The 15,729-nt window shown below is 42.1% G+C and overlaps 1 protein-coding gene across 5 annotated transcripts in view; it reads left to right on the top strand.

Moving 5' to 3' along the window:
* The window catches only part of LOC149153179 (katanin p80 WD40 repeat-containing subunit B1 homolog KTN80.4-like), a 164,272-nt gene that overhangs the window by 57,137 nt on the left and 91,406 nt on the right, over window positions 1–15,729 (top strand). For 4 of the 5 annotated variants that reach the window (XM_089440612.1, XM_089440615.1, XM_089440611.1 and 1 more), the window contains exons 2-7: window positions 9,977–10,107; window positions 10,355–10,472; window positions 10,608–10,834; window positions 11,017–11,119; window positions 15,181–15,251; window positions 15,637–15,711. In XM_089440612.1, coding sequence (XP_089296738.1) covers window positions 9,977–10,107; window positions 10,355–10,472; window positions 10,608–10,834; window positions 11,017–11,119; window positions 15,181–15,251; window positions 15,637–15,711 — 725 coding nt within the window. Of the gene's footprint in view, window positions 1–9,976; window positions 10,108–10,354; window positions 10,473–10,607; window positions 10,835–11,016; window positions 11,120–15,180; window positions 15,252–15,636; window positions 15,712–15,729 lie in introns of those variants that run through there. The other variant, XM_089440614.1, reaches the window with a different exon arrangement.

Here is a 15,729-nt window from a genome sequence, read left to right as displayed (position 1 = left end):
AGGAAAAATATTATTGGGATCAAATATCAAGCGTGAGGGGAAGTCTTTGGAGAGACCAACCCACTCTTGACACATTCTTTAAGGAGCTCTTATTGGTTCTTTGAGCTTCCATAGTTTTAACTTTTATCTTTTAAAGTTGTTTTTTGCAGGGTTTTCTTGGAAATAGCTTGTATACAAGCAAAATATTTATAAATTTAAATCTCTTTAAAAAATTGTGCTTTCATTGATTTTATTTAGCTATTTAAGAGCATTTTTCAAACTAGGCAAGTGATGGGGTTCACTCCCATCACTTGATTTGGTTTTGTACACTATTTTGTATCATACTTGTTCATTTTACATGCTCTCTCTACACTAATTGTGTCTTGGTTTTGCAGCTCATAGTTGGAGTTTTGACAACAAGTGCCTTGAGGAAAGACCATTGAAACTCTAACTATTTTTCTTGTAGGACCTCTCAAGCATTCAAGATTCATTCTAAGGAGGTCGTGGACACTAGAAGGAGCTGCAAAGAAGGCTAGGCCGTGGGCCCTTTTGGAGCTTGTAATTTTCTGATTTTAGAAGCACTTCATTGGCCTTTAAGGTTGCCATAGTTTGAAGGGATATTTTAGATTTTTTAAGCTCTCGTCTTGTACAAATCTCCTCATCTTTTGGGCAACCCTCTAAGAGGCTTTTACATCATTGTAACAAGTTAATAAAAGACTTAGTTTTCTTGTGGGAGCTTGGGTTTTACCCAAGGCATCCTTTCTCCTTATTTAGAAGGAGGATTTTGTGTGGGTGGATTAACTTTGCGTTTCAATCTTTCCATTTGCATATTTTAAAATTAACACAACCTCTCCCTATCACATTTTGCTTTCTAAGTTAGATTTTCCTACAAGTTTTCATTTGATGCCTTGCATTCTATTTGTGTTTTGAAAGTACAAGTTGACATTTTAGAGCAACTCGTTTCTTACATGCAAGTATCTCAATTTGTGTAGCAAGTTTAATTTAGTTGTTTAACATTTGCTTTCTTTACAATTTGCCTCACTGTAGACTCATTTGTGGTTTTGCTCATTTATTTTCAAATCACACTTTACAAACAAACATTCACTCTTAGCTTTATATCATTTTCAATTGCTATAAGTTTATTTGTTTATTGGAATTTACTTGGAGCAATTTACAATTTCATTTACTTATGAAGGTTATGTTTATATGTCTTGTACAATTTTGAGATAAAATTTTCAAGTTATATCATTGTGAGCATATTTCCATTTTCTTGAGACATTTCCTTTTTGCAAAGCATTAATAAACTTACTTGCATTTCATTTAGGCATTTTAGTATAGTTTGCATTTCCAACTTAATTAACCTCCAAGCATAAGCTTGGTTGATAGCCATCATAAGGCAAAGATTTTCTTATAGAATTCTTCCCACTGGTACGAAGTAAGGTAAAGGTGTGTGACCTTGTAGTTATGGAGGTGGCTTGCCCCCTTGTAGGAATGAAGGCACACACTGGCTCGTAACGTTGAAGGGAAGGGTATCGTTAACGACACCTCCGTGTCCTCAGCCCTTCTTCCTTACAGTGACCCCAATTTTTACCCTTTGGCAAAAGTTCAAAAAGAAAATCTCACTTAGAATAGGCATTTAGCTTAAAATCAATCAAGATAATTGCATCTAACCTTAGTTAAGTGCATTTCATCTTAATTCACTTTACTTTCAAGGTATTTTACTTGCAATTTATTTATATGCTTGTCATGATGAAATATTTTGAATTGATCATTTTGAAATATCTTATTGAGCAAGTATAATATCCTTTTGTGCAATTAAAGTTTTAACTCATCTCATATTGCAAGTTATTTTAACATTGCTTATTTACATGCTTTAGAGTCGTGAATAGATATATTTTGAAAAGCATTTCTTTAAGAGCAATTTAATATCTTGCAAGTTGATATCATCTTCTCTAACATCCATTTCATTTGCAGGATTACTTGGTGTTTCACTTTGAAACATTTCATTTTTTTTGAGGAAGTGTTTATTATTTTGAAGCAATTTTGAAGGCACTGGTTTTATATGCTCATCTTTGATTTATGTGTTTATGGTTATTGAGAATATATTTCATTTCATATTGCTTATCATACTTGTTGAACTTGCTCATAGTCTTAAAATAATCCAATTGACTTTAACATCTCCTAGAAACCTGACATCACTTTTAACTTAGCTTTTCATTAGGAGAGACCAACCCCCTTAGCTTGCCTAGGAGAGAGTTTAAACTCAGAGAGTTGGGAATAGGTGACAACCCCATCTTGTGAAGCCCTAATTTGGGAAAATTAAAAAGTTTAACAAAATCGATGCTTAGAATCCAGATAAGGACATTTTAAAATAGAATTTATCAAATTAATACACAAATACATACCTAGTTTCTATTGAAGAAAGTGTAACTGTTGGCTTGTTGGGCCTTGACCCAGGTTCAAAAGTGATTTAGCCAAACAAATCTCGAAACTACCGGCCATTTCAGCAACAGTCCGCGGTGCGTGGACTGAGGTCTCACTCGAGGTAGTATGGGAGGGTGCTGGAGCTAGGTTTCCGCACCCTAGGGATGTCTTGATGAAGTTTGGGAAGTTCGCGAACCGGTCCTGCGCGCTTGCGTTGCTTTGCGCAACTGTCTGTCCTTCGCAACTTATGCAACTGCTTCTGCGTAGCCCTGTAACTAGCGCGAAGAGGGGCTGTCTAGATCCTTATTTATTCCTATGCTTTTATTATAGATCTTAACTTAATTATGTGGGACCAATATTCTCATTAATCATTCAACATTCAAAACAAGTGCGCGTAATCATAAACAGTAAAGAGATGCATAAAGATATCAAAAGCATAGACACAGAATATTCCACAAGTAACTTATCTTTTATTAATCCCCTGTTCAGATACAATCCCAACTCTGCCTTGTGCACTCAGCTGCAGGGGTTTGCGCACACAGCTGCGGACTCTACCAGGCCTCTGCGCACTTAGCGGCAGAGCCTCTCCCTGCTACTACAACCCAAGACTCGAACTTACAGACTCAGAGCGAATTCCTCATCCAAAAGAACATATGACTTGAGACCAAATGAACTGCCTTTTACACTTAGAGCCTCGCTCTATTTATACATTTCCATGGTCTGCAGACCATGGGTAGGCCGACACATTTTATATTAATTTACATTATTTTAGGGCGGACAACCCTAGACTCTCGGGCTCCGTGCCCGCGTTTTGCAGGGTCTTTTCATTACATTGACCAAAACTCGGGCTACAAGCCCTAAAAACTCGCTATGGGGGGATCTGCTGCCCAACAGGCCCCCAACACAATCATCGTGACTCGTCTTGAGTCACTCGGCTAGTGTGGTGATCTTCGCACGGAGTCCATCCAACAACTTCTGCGCTTCGCTGACGTCTGCCACACATTGTTCCGCTATCCGCTGTATGAGTTGTGTGCGACTCTCTGATGCATCATTGTCAGAGGCACCTTCTTGCCTTAACGCATATGTACCCTGCATCTGGGCCAACTTTCCCTCGATTGTGGCAGTGACCGTGAATGCTTCCTCGAGCCAAGGCTGGATGCGCGCTTTAAGCACTGCTTCTTTCTAGTGCGCGGCGTCCACCTGTTCCTTTAGAGCCTGGGCCTCCTTCATCTTGGCAAGTCGCTGAGTAAGGGCGACTGTCTGTGTGGTCCCCTTGATATTGTCATATGCCTGCTGTAACTACCATGCTTCTGTCTCCAGGCGCTGTATGGTTGGATCTTCCTGCAGTGAGGTGAGCGTGAAGAGGGACTGATCCAACAATCTCGTGTAGTCCTGTACAACATGCTCTATTGCTTCCAACCCCGATTGAATGGCGCGGTGGCGCTGCTCTCTGACTTCTGGGGGTGTAGAGGGCTGCGCCTTCAGTCGTAGCTCTGCGATTTGCAGGTTCAGCTCCAACTGAACCTCACGGCCTCCTCCTGGGCTTGGCGGACTCCAGCCACTAGCTGGTGAATCTTTTCTGCTGGTGGAGGTGTCGCCGGCACAACCAACTCCGGTATGCTGCTACAGGCCTCCTCCATGGCCTGTTCCAATCCTTGGGTTTGTGCGACCAGGTTGTCACGCTGCATGTTGAGCTGTTCTAAATTTAACTTCTACTCGCTCAAGACTTGGAGGGCACAACCCTCCCTGGCACGAAGCTCAGTAGTTACCCCATCCTGTAGCTGGTACAGGGTTTCCCTGGGGAGGGCGGCCAAATTCACCCCCCAGCCCCTCATGTCACCCTCGACTGCTGCTAAGAATGTGCCTTCTGGTAACACAAACGTGTTCGTTGGGCGGGCGCGCAACATCTTCTCGGCTTCGGATGCACCTTCTGCAAGGTGTGGTGTCATCATTCCTGGAGGTCGCACTGTAATGTCTGCAACTGTGCTCTGAGCGCCCCCAACACAGTTGTCTGCTCCATCATCAATTCTTCGAAAGCACCCTTGGTGGCATCACGAACTGGTTCGCCAATATCAACAAGGTCTCCCTCGGAGGTCTTTGTTGCCTTTGTCTTTTTCTGCGCAGTTGGCTTCTCATGTTCACGCGGTCTCTTTAGTTGGGTCGATTTTGGTGCGGGTCCGTGCATTCCTCTGTCTCAACCTCCTGTATGTCTTGCTCTGTGGACATTTCTTGGCCTTCCTCGGTCTCTTTGGTGGGCGCGGTTGTGGTCTTTGCCGTCTACGCTTCCGCGACTGCCTCAGCCACCTTCTGCTGCGTGGCCGCTTCTTGTTCCTGGCGCTTTCTCTCTGCTAGCTGCACGATGCGCAACTTAGTTTCCTTCTTTCGCTGTTGTGCTGCGATCTTTTCTAGTTCCACCAAGTCTGGAGCGCGCCTCTCCGGAGACCATGATGCCATCACATCGAAGATTGCATCGTCCGTTGCAATGAATGGAAGCTTCACCCACGTTTGGGCTAGATCCTTGCGCGCTCAGATATACAGGTTATGCATTTCCGCCTTGAACTTTGCCGCACTTTGCAAGCTATTATATTTTGTAGGGGACAAGCGCGGTCTGTGGTTGATCCAGGTTCGTATGCTCGCCTCTACGAACACCCAAAACACCTTTATCTCGCGAATCCTTGTCACGTCTTTTGTTGCCCAGAGCGAGGTGTACCTCGTGGCTTCGGGTAGGTCACCCTCAACCGTGGGAAACTGGCTGTCTTCCGGCAGCTCTCCTGCAACCAACATGATGGATAAGAGCAACCACGCATAGTGGAAGGTCTTACCCTGCTCCTGGGCCTCTCTACAGTTTGTCAAAAACTCGTCACAGAGGAACTGCGCCCAGTTGAACTAGACCCCCTCTACGCACTGCTCTGCCAATGCAATTACAGATGCTGGCACTTCGTCGGCCCGACATTTCCTCATTAGCTTGCCGGCCAGCAGCTGGGTGGCTACGCGCACCCCTTGGTCCTTGATGCTTGCTATTACGTACCCTCGCTTCCTCTTCTCTAGCTTATATTTGGCCTTCATAGCTTCTGCGAGGGCCAAGTCACCACTCTTTCCTGCTATGGCTGCGGGGTCGTTTCCTTTGATGGGCAGCTAAGAAATCCGGTGAATTAAATCAGCCGTGATGGGAATCGGCTCCTCCAGCTAGAGATACCCATCATGTACTAGGCACAACAGCTGCCGGATGACAAAAATTGTGATGGGCGCGCGGTGGTAGTGGGGTATCCATCGCAGATGGAGTAACCCAGCCTTCTCCACACCGCGTAACCATTTCTGCTGCAGTAATTTCTCCGTGGCCAACTGTGGGAACTTCTCGCTGTCTGTGAGGTCCCAGTCTTCAAACTTCATATTGGATACCTGTCCCATCGGCAGACCTTCAAACCTTACTTTATCCGAAAGGAGCGGGGTCTGGTGCGCACTCTTTGTGGCCTCTAGGTCCTTCGGTATCTTGGCTTTCCCCTTCCACAAGGGGATGTAAGGGGGCAACTTTATCGCCGAGGGCACCCGGGAGACATTCTCCGCCTCATTGTCCTATGCTTAAATTTGAGTGATCAGGGCTTGCAAATCTTCCTCCTCCTCTGTTTCAAGGGTGATGGCTTTGCCCTTCTTTGCCATTGACAATTTACTAAACCGTGGGTTCCGTGGCGCTACCCAGATTGGCCCTATTGTCTGCTTGTCTTTCTATGGTCGCGGCGTGCGTGGTGACTTTGGAACCTTTGGTGCAGCTGCCGCCTCTCCGGCTCCCCTTGGGTCATACGGGGCTCTGGGGTAACTTTCGCGAACCGCACTCTGGTTCTCGCAGCCGTCATTGTGTCTACACTCAAAGGTGGCAAGGGTGCTTGGTGCTCAATGCTCTGTACTGGCTCAAATCTTAAACAAACAAGTGTTGCCTCGAGGCTACCCCAAGGCTTTTTATAGTATCGTTTGAATTTGAATTCGACCATTCCCTCCACTTTTGAGTCATTAATACCTTCTTGGCGGCAGATCGTCCCGAATCTAGCTCTTAATTCCTGTCTTAATTGCCCGCTCCTTTTTGCCTTAAATTGGACCTCTTTTCATGAACAGTGACATCAACGGTCACCTTCCAGCCTACCCGCGCAGTAGCGCAACCCCTTATGCGCGACTGCGGCCCCTGTGACATACTGACCCTGCGTGTAACCTCCTTCCCGCACAGCTCCCCTACAGACTTGTTTATAGTCCCGCTCTCTCTTTCAACTGCTTGGAGCGTTGAGACTGTGCTTCCTACAGATAGTCAGGTGGTCGCACCCGTGGTGCGAGGCTTCGAAGTCACCTTTCAACTCGATCTGCCGGCCTCCCTTAGTTACCCTCGCGCCAGTCAGCACCTCGCGTTCTTCCTTATACAGTGCGCTCCCCAGGTTACTTTGCGGTTTCAGCCATGGTAGCAGAGCTAGAAATTCTTGGCGACAATCTTCCAATGCGGTGGTATGGTTGCCCGTATCTTGTCCTACCCTTCCGTCCATGTGACATGTTTGCGCGATTTCAGTCTCTAGTTTTCTGATTTCCGCATCTATTACCATGCTTTTTTGCTTCAGTCGTACCCGTGATTCTTTGAGTTCGTGAAGATTCAAGTTCCCTCGCCGAATGACTTCCTATAACTGCATAATTCCTTTACCCGGGTCCTCGAGTACTGTCCTAACTGCGGGAGCTGTGGTCTGGGGATTCTTCTCTGCTCTCCTGGTTTCATCTCTTCTCGTCAGTGTTGGGATCATTTCCGTGCTCCGTTTTTTGTTTATGGCCATACTATAGGCCCATCGAACCACTGGTATGCGCAGGTCCCAGTTAGTTCGTCTCGCCTGGTGAACTCTGTTCATGATTCCGCATAGCTTTTTGAATGCACCGTCGTGGAATTTTTGTGGTGTGCATCGCCGCGTCTGGTTCTGATTTTCGATCCGTAGTCTGGGATGTGTTTGCAAAACACACGTCTGCACCCATCGACACAGGTGGGTGCGCAAGCTGCTCCGTCTTGGCTGCCCGACTCTCGTTCGACGCTGGGGACTTCCCAAGCGCATCCGTCTTCTATATTCGCGCCAGCGTCCAATAGTCCTCTGATGTGTATTCCACCATCGTGTAGGTGTTGTGCGCAGTGCCCATTCCAGCGCACTGTACCGCTGCTGTTCCAGTACTGCACTTTCAAATGTCTAAGAGTTCATCCATCACTGTTACCCCATCATATGTTGGCAGTTCCCTTGCTTCTGTCGTCACGCAATGCAGTGATCTAATCATCATGTTGCAATTCAACGTTGTCACTTCGTGCAACCGGTTCTGCCAGCGTTCTACTTCTTCATCTAAATCCGAAGTACAGGAGTTGTCGCGCTCCCATGAGATTCTCCCATCTGCAGTCGGGTTCACCCGATCTTGGTCTTGCGTCGTTATTTGGTAAATACAATCCAGCTCATCATCGCTTTCATCGTCGCACACTGGTTTGGTGTAGCGTTTTCCTTCGGTTGGATCTAGCGGAACTACTACGCGTAGGGACTTTTTCTCGAATATCATCTTCCGCTTCTTCAGGTTGATGATTCCATTCATATCAGTGGCCTAGTTTATTCCTAACAACGTGGGATAAGGATTGCTGTCATCAACAATCTCTATCACTTCAAAGTCCGTCTGCGTGCTTGCGCCTTCGATATCAACTGTTACCCCTTACAACCTCCCCATGGGCAAAATTTTCTGTTGGTTCGCTATTCGTAATTGAATAGGGGACCACTGCAACGCGGGCCTGCCCATGCGTTCCCATGTCTGCTTTGGTAACACATTTGCGTCCGAACCCAAGTCTAGGATTACCTGATCCATTTCATATTCACCAATCTGCGCTGTCAATCTCATTTCCCTCCCGGTGCGCAATGTATGCTTTCCTAGTTTCCGGACTACGCGCGGTTCTCCTGACCCTGCGCACCTAGTTATCAACTCCTGTAGTCCTTTAACTGCCTTATTGTCGCGCAACATTTTGATGCATGTCTCCAGAAAGGTAGTAAGCATAGAAGGATCCATTCCTGGCTCTGGTTGATCCTTACTACCTGACGTAGAGGCCTCTGCGAAGCTCTCCTTAGCTTCCATAAACGTCTCCTTTGCGCGTTCCAAGTCAAACTCAGGTTCCTTTGTAGGAGCCTTGCGAACCCATGTATCTTTCTCGGGCTGCTTCCCCTTATCCTCCCTTGTGGTCGCGCCGCTTCTGAGCACTATATTCACATTTGGGTCTTCTTCGTGCGGTTCAGACCTCATCATTTGAATATTTTAGTTTACAGAGATTCTTTCCTTCAACCTTGGATGGTAGGAGAGTTGCACATTCTACTTTAGAAGAGGACAGTCGCCCCCTCATTTTTGTTCCTTGACACACACTTGGAACCTTGAGGCTTCTTTCCTTGTTCTTTACTCCAAAGCATTATTTCTATTTGACATTGAGATAGTTGAGCTTAGATCTTATCATTTAGCTTTGAATTTTGCTTCTGTAGTAGTGGCTTTTGCACTTCCATTTTGTATTGTCATTTACGTACTGAGCAGCTCAGTTGACTTTTGGTCATTTGTTGCACATTAATAAACTTATCTATCTTACTAGTTACTTATCTACAACAAATCCCTTCTAGGCACTTGGAAGAATGTTGCACATCAGGAGGCCACAATTCCAGATATTTACCTGCCTTCCTGAAGATTTACTTCTTGCCCGTACATGCAAAGTGTCTGCCTTAATAAGCATTTGAGCTTCAGCTGAAATTGGAGACATTTTCCTCTTAGCTGGGGGGAATTGAGGAGAATTAGTCTGGTACACATGCGAACATTTATTATCATTGCACTTCATCCTTATCTCTGATAGGTGACTTATTCTAAATTGATCACTGGAGACTTGGTATTTTACTGGAGACTTGGTCAACATTGATCACTCTACTCACAATTTTGTATTCTATATACAGTCATACGAATGAGTGTACAACATGTGCATAGTTCTAGTATTCTTTTCCCTTACTTGCATACTAGTTGTTTTCTTGTGTGCGAGTATCTTTCTTCTATTTCTGGTGTTAGGAGACACTTATGACCATTGAAGTCAAGGCATTTAAGATTGATATGGTCTGACCGCCTCCATTGAATGAACAAAGATTGGATGATCATGTCTAGATTTGCGATAAGTCTGTGATAGACTATGTACACTGTCATTTTTCATAATGTTAATGGAAATGCTTGATACAATCTGCTACTTAATGGCCATCTGTGTGATGATATTTCAGATTGATAATAAGCAATAACGAGATATCGCGCTAGCATAGCTCTGGCCTTATTTACTGAATGATTTGTGCAATTTAGGATAGAGGGAAATATCCAAGAATCAAAATCAGTGTTCACTTTTTTTCTTATTTCTTGCTATTTTCATTGTATAGATTAGATTGCTAGATTGTTCATTAACTTAAAGAATTGATATAAAGAAACGGGTTGTAACCATATGTCAACTTGGACAAAGCAATTTAACTCTAGAAATTTAGTGTTCTGTATGATACCTTGTGTTCCTTAACCTTTGGATCAGAGGAGTTTGTGGCACATAGCTCCAATGTTAACTGTCTTAAAATTGGGAAAAAGTCTTCTAGAGTGCTGGTTACTGGTGGGGAAGACCACAAAGTGAATACGTGGGCTATTGGCAAGCCTAATTCCATTTTGGTAAGTTGAAATTATCTGCTTTTATTCTCTATTGCTTTTGTAATCATGATATAAATGTAAGCATAATGATTGAAATAAAACTGTTCAAAGTATGCCTCTTCTTTGAGTTTTTAATGTGATTTCTGGGATTTAGTTTTAGGCTCAAGTTTATGGTTTGTAAGGTTTTGCAGTGACTTAGCTTCAAACCGAAGAAAGTTTTTCATTTCCACAAATGAAAACCTAGATTCTAATTGGGCTATTTTTATAGAGTTTGTCTGGTCATTCAAGTGCAGTGGAGTCCGTGACCTTTGATTCAGCAGAAGGTCTAGTAGTGGCTGGAGCAGCTAGTGGTACAATAAAGCTGTGGGATTTGGAAGAGGGAAAAGGTATGTCCCAATAGTTAGAGATTGCAACTGATAATAATAAATTTAGACTTCAGAGTGAGAAAGTGTAGCTGAAGGGAAGCTGGATTTTTGGATTTTATGCATGACAAAAGTTTTGGTTCTGTTGTTTTTTTCCAGTTGTTCGAACGCTAATTGGTCACAGATCAAATTGCATATGTGTTGACTTCCATCCGTTTGGAGAATTTTTTGCATCTGGGTCCTTAGATACAAACCTAAAAATATGGGATATTAGACAGAAGAGTTGCATTCATACTTACAAGGGGCACACTAGGGGTGTAAATGTGATGAAATTCAGTCCTGATGGTCGTTGGGTTGTTTCTGGCGGAGAGGACAATACTGTAAAGGTATGCCCATAAGTGTGATTGTCTAATTAATTTTGTGGAAGTAAATAGGATTTTTTCTATTAAAATATCAAATTACAGCTTTTAATATTTGGACCGTTTATGTCAAGTTTGAGAGAATTGGTTGAAGTTCTATAAAGTTTTAATATTTGATGAATTGAATGAACAAATGCTACTCTTGCCAGTTGTGGGATCTTACCGCAGGAAAACTAATGTATGATTTTAAGGGCCATGAGGGTCAGATCCAATGCTTGGATTTCCATCCTCATGAATTTCTTCTTGCAACAGGTAACTGAAGTTTGCTTTGGCTCATGTTTATCTCTTTGATGTAATTTTGAGTAAAAAGTTCCACGGGAGTTGCTTCCTTGAAGTCCTCTTGAATGTTATCTTTTCTTATAACTTGAGGTGTATAAATTTATTTGCTTGCAAGGATTTACTTGTACATCACAGTTTGGAGTTCAAAAGGTGTGCTGTCAGTATTTAAATAAAATTTGTACCTCGAAAGAAACAGGAATAAAAAGTAAACATTGTTTTGCCCCTTGGTGAGAACCTAATACTGAAGCACTTTGTTTGGCATCGACATTCTAGCTGGTGCTGGTTAGTGTGAATATACCCACACAGTACAGTAAGATTTAGTGCTTCCATTTGTATAATATAACAGTATCTGATATATGACTTAGAACTACAACTTGTTTAATGATGTTGGTAGAGTGGTGGCACCCAATAAGGTGTTGTTAGGAGTCATATTGTTAAAAGGGTCATAATTAATGTCCTAGGTTAACTATAGGTTAGTATATAAGTAGTTTAATAATTTATTACATGGTGTATAAAAGAAGCCATGCTAATGTATTTGATGATTCTATTAATAAATAATGCTTTCTCGTTATATTATTTTCTTTCCCGTAGTTGCACACCTCTAATTATTGACAAAGGTATTAGAGTGATCATTTATCCTAGGCTTGTAAATTTCATGTGGCTGCAAGACCGAAAATGGTTGTTCGAGGAGAGAGAAAGTCTAATAAAAATCAAAAAGGTAAGTCTAATGTGAAAACACTAGGCATCTCCTCATTATTCTCAGCTTCTACAATTGATCTCAGCCTGCCTTGATCACTGCTTGATCTCGACCCTGCACACAACTGTTCCCCTGCTAAATAACATTGACTTGCTTGGGAGATCCTGATCCCCTTGCTCCTATTTCCTAGCGCACAAGAGCTCCTAAATCTATGTGTACTTGCTCCTCAAGAATACACACTCCACACACAAAGGATTGATCTCTCAAGAATCATCTCAGTTGTGCCTTTGTCCTTCTCTTTATAGATAGAATTCAAGCATGCAAGGAGGCCTAGTCTTTAGGTGTGATTGCGAGTTAATTGAGAGTTCAACTTGTTCTCTCTCCAATCAACACTGAATTCTTGGCTCATTCTCTTTCCAATCGACACTGAAGACTTAACTCGTTCTAACTGAACTTGTAACTGCCACCTCGTTCTGCAGTCAAATTGAGGAAGACTCAAAACAAACTGAAGCTCAAACACTACGCAAGCAACCTTGATGACCATTCCAGTAAACTGGAAATAAACTCATTGTAACTGAAGTCTATCTCATGAATTCGCACTATGCTAGAGAAAGACAAATTCGTGGTCTTCACTGGCTAAGGCACATGCCAGAAGACCTTCCATCGCTACATTTTCAACATGCGGTTTGATTCTCGTACAAGTTGTTGTTTAATGTGTTGCACATCTAGGTACAATCCCTACTTCTCAGAATGCATTTTCTCTATTTAATGGAGTTGTAACAAGTGAACATATTGAGAAAAATGGCCAAGAGAATCATGGCTATTAGGTCATCTCATGACTCATTTATATCCTGCACGAGAGGCAACAAGGCCAACTAGACCTGGTTGACATAATTATTCTAGAAGCCGTTCATCATTAAAGTCATATAATGTAATATATGTACAACCAACTTGTAGTTAACACAACTAAGCTTCTTGAGACATAATAATGAAGAATTATTAATATGATTCCTGAACTTGTGTTGGACTCTAAATGTAATTTAAAGGCCTAGATGAAGGCACTTATCTTTGAATGGCTAGATGTTACAGCTTGTTGACATGTGTCAGCAAAAGGGCACACTTTTCACATGTAGGACCAATCATCTTAAGTATTTGTGCTTGACCAGATCCTTCCAAGACCAACAAATCTATTACAGATGAGAATTTTTCATCACATAGTTGATCCTTCACGTTTGTCCACTCCATTGGTTGGAAGGAAGACTCAATGGGGAGTTTGTTATACCTAAGTCCACTGCTTTGTGCTCAAGAGCATCTTCATTTTTCCTTTGCTAAATTGAGAATCTTCTAACAAAAGAAAAAGTACTATTGTTTGTATTGTAAGAGGTGTTGATTTGGGGTAACATTGGATGTGCTCTAGCCATGAAAATTGGTGGAGAGGCTAAAGCACATGAGATCTCCAAGACCCATAAAGGGTTTGGACAAATTCTAACTGGTTTGGGAGATATTAAAATAATTAATATTTTTAATGGAGTTCCTAAGTCTAAACATAGGAAAAATAGAATATTAATGGGCATTAATATAAAACTGGGTTAGAATGTTCCAAAAGTCATGGATCAAGCCAAATCTAATCTTAGTCGTTGATTAGAGATGTAATCTCGGCCGTTGATGGATCAACGAGAAAAGTATAAGAGGAGGCTTGAGGGTCAATTGGAGAATACACCGGAGTAGTGTTGAAAATATCGGTATCGGCAAAATATCGGCAAGGGTCTGGAAAATATCTTATCGGCAATATCGGCAAAAATATCGGCAAAATATCGGCAAATATCAACAAGCATAAAAAATAATTTTTTCAAATTTTTAAATATAGCCGATATTTTCAAAATATCGCGATATTTTGCCGATATTTTCCGATATTTGCCGATATTTTGAAAATATCGCGATATTTTGAAAATATCGCGATATTTTCTCGGCGATATATCGTTTTGCCGAAAATATCGCGATATTTACGAATATCGCCGATATTATCAACAGTGCACCGGAGTGATCAGTCATTCGATTTTCTACAGCGGGGTTTGCTAAGAGAAATCGAATCAGTGATCAGCAGCAAGGGGCAGTGAATACATAGCAGAGAGGCAGAGTTAGTACTAGAGAGACAGTGCAGAGCCCAGAGAGGTTGACGCAGAGGCAGCTGGGAGCTGCGCAGAGCTAGGAGAGGCCAGTGTGTGTGACGCAGAGGGTCTGAGGGCTGACGTAGAAGCTTCAGTAGCTGCGCAGAGGCTAGCAGAGCTGACACAGGGCCAAGAGGCAGTGCTGGGAGGACTTTCGTGGGATAGACTGGGTGTTGGTGAGCCGGTAGGGTGACGTAGAGCAGTGGAAGCTGCAATTGTTGCTGTGGGATCGTTTATCCGTTGATTAATCAGCCAGAATATCTGTCTCCGAGGAGAGGTACTACTGCTGAGGGCATTCTCTGTTGGGTGAGCCATTTCTGGCACCCTAGTTGTATTATGAAAACTACATAATAATAAAACCCTCTGAATAGTTGCACCGGTTTTCTCGCATTGGGTTTTTCTGGGGACATTGGTCAAAAAATAACGGTGTCACTTGTGTGCTTGTTTTTTTTTCAGTTGATGATCTGTAGATGTTGATACTGTACTTGTGTTTATTTTCAGTATTTACATGGTAAATAACTTGTTAAGTAATTAAACAAGTAGGTGAAATAAACCAGATAGTAAAGGAAGAATTTCTAACGAGTTAAACTTAGAAATTCCAACAAGAAGGTTGAGAGAAAAGAGAGAATTTGTCAGTGATTAGCCCTGCAAGAGCACATATACCATTTCAAAAAGATCGAATACTTGTGTCTTCACTCTTTTTCTAAAGTCTTTGGATATTTTGAGTCCTCCGTCATATAAGACAATGGAGTGCCTTTGGATTCTTTATAGTCATTCATCCTGATTTATTTCCATTTGTAATATCAAATCTTCAGTTTCTTTTCCCCATAATCTATATTTCAGTGGTAAAGTTTAAAGTTCTTCCATTTCCGATTCTTTCTTTCATTTCTGCCTCAATTGTCTGTTGGCCACTTCCTTTTTTGTGTCAAAACCATAACCTTTTTGTGGCTTGGTGTATCTTCTATTAGTGTGTCGATACATCATTTTTATCATGAACTTCTCCTTTTTGTTTTGCTTTAAAACACACTGCAACCATGTTTTCGTGTAAGAACTAGCAATTCTATGAAGTAATATTCGCCTCTCAAGTAAAATTTGACTTCTTACCTTAATCTGTTTGCTTTTATCATATCTATTCACTTTGACAACTGGTCATTTCCTATTTTGTTCAGGTTCAGTGGACAAGACTGTCAAATTCTGGGATCTTGAGACATTTGAGCTTATTGGATCACCTGGACCAGAGGTAAAAGTGTTCATTAACAATTCTCATGAAATGTAATGAAAGCCATTCTGTCTTGTCCTTGGCATGCATTGAGATTGGATATCATTTTGGCTGAACCTATTTACAGCAATCGGTCAAGCCTCAAGGCTGTAAATTTTGATCTGTAATTCTTTAGGATCTAACCTAACAGATAATCGTGCTCATAAGATGCTGGTAAGAACAGTGGAATAATCTATAAGCTGGTCCTTTGTGTCACAATGCTGTTTTGAAACATTCTGCTTACCAATATCTACATCAAATTCCAAATTATTAGACTTCTTTGTGTAGCCATTTCTTGTAAAATAGATAATTATGGGTAGCTTTTTAGGTTTTTGTAAGGTGAATGACTTAGTATATTGATATTCAGACAGGAGGAGTGCGCTCAATTATATTTAATTCTGATGGACGAACTTTGCTGACTGGATTGCATGAAAGCATGAAGGTGTGTTCCTTTATACTA

Source organism: Pinus tabuliformis, chromosome 9 (genome assembly GCF_031772625.1).
Source record: "Pinus tabuliformis cultivar Carrire ecotype Pingquan chromosome 9, CPIR1, whole genome shotgun sequence".
NCBI lineage: Eukaryota > Viridiplantae > Streptophyta > Pinopsida > Pinales > Pinaceae > Pinus > Pinus tabuliformis.
Note: the sequence above shows the minus strand (reverse complement) of the source record. Positions and strands in the feature narration are given on the sequence as shown.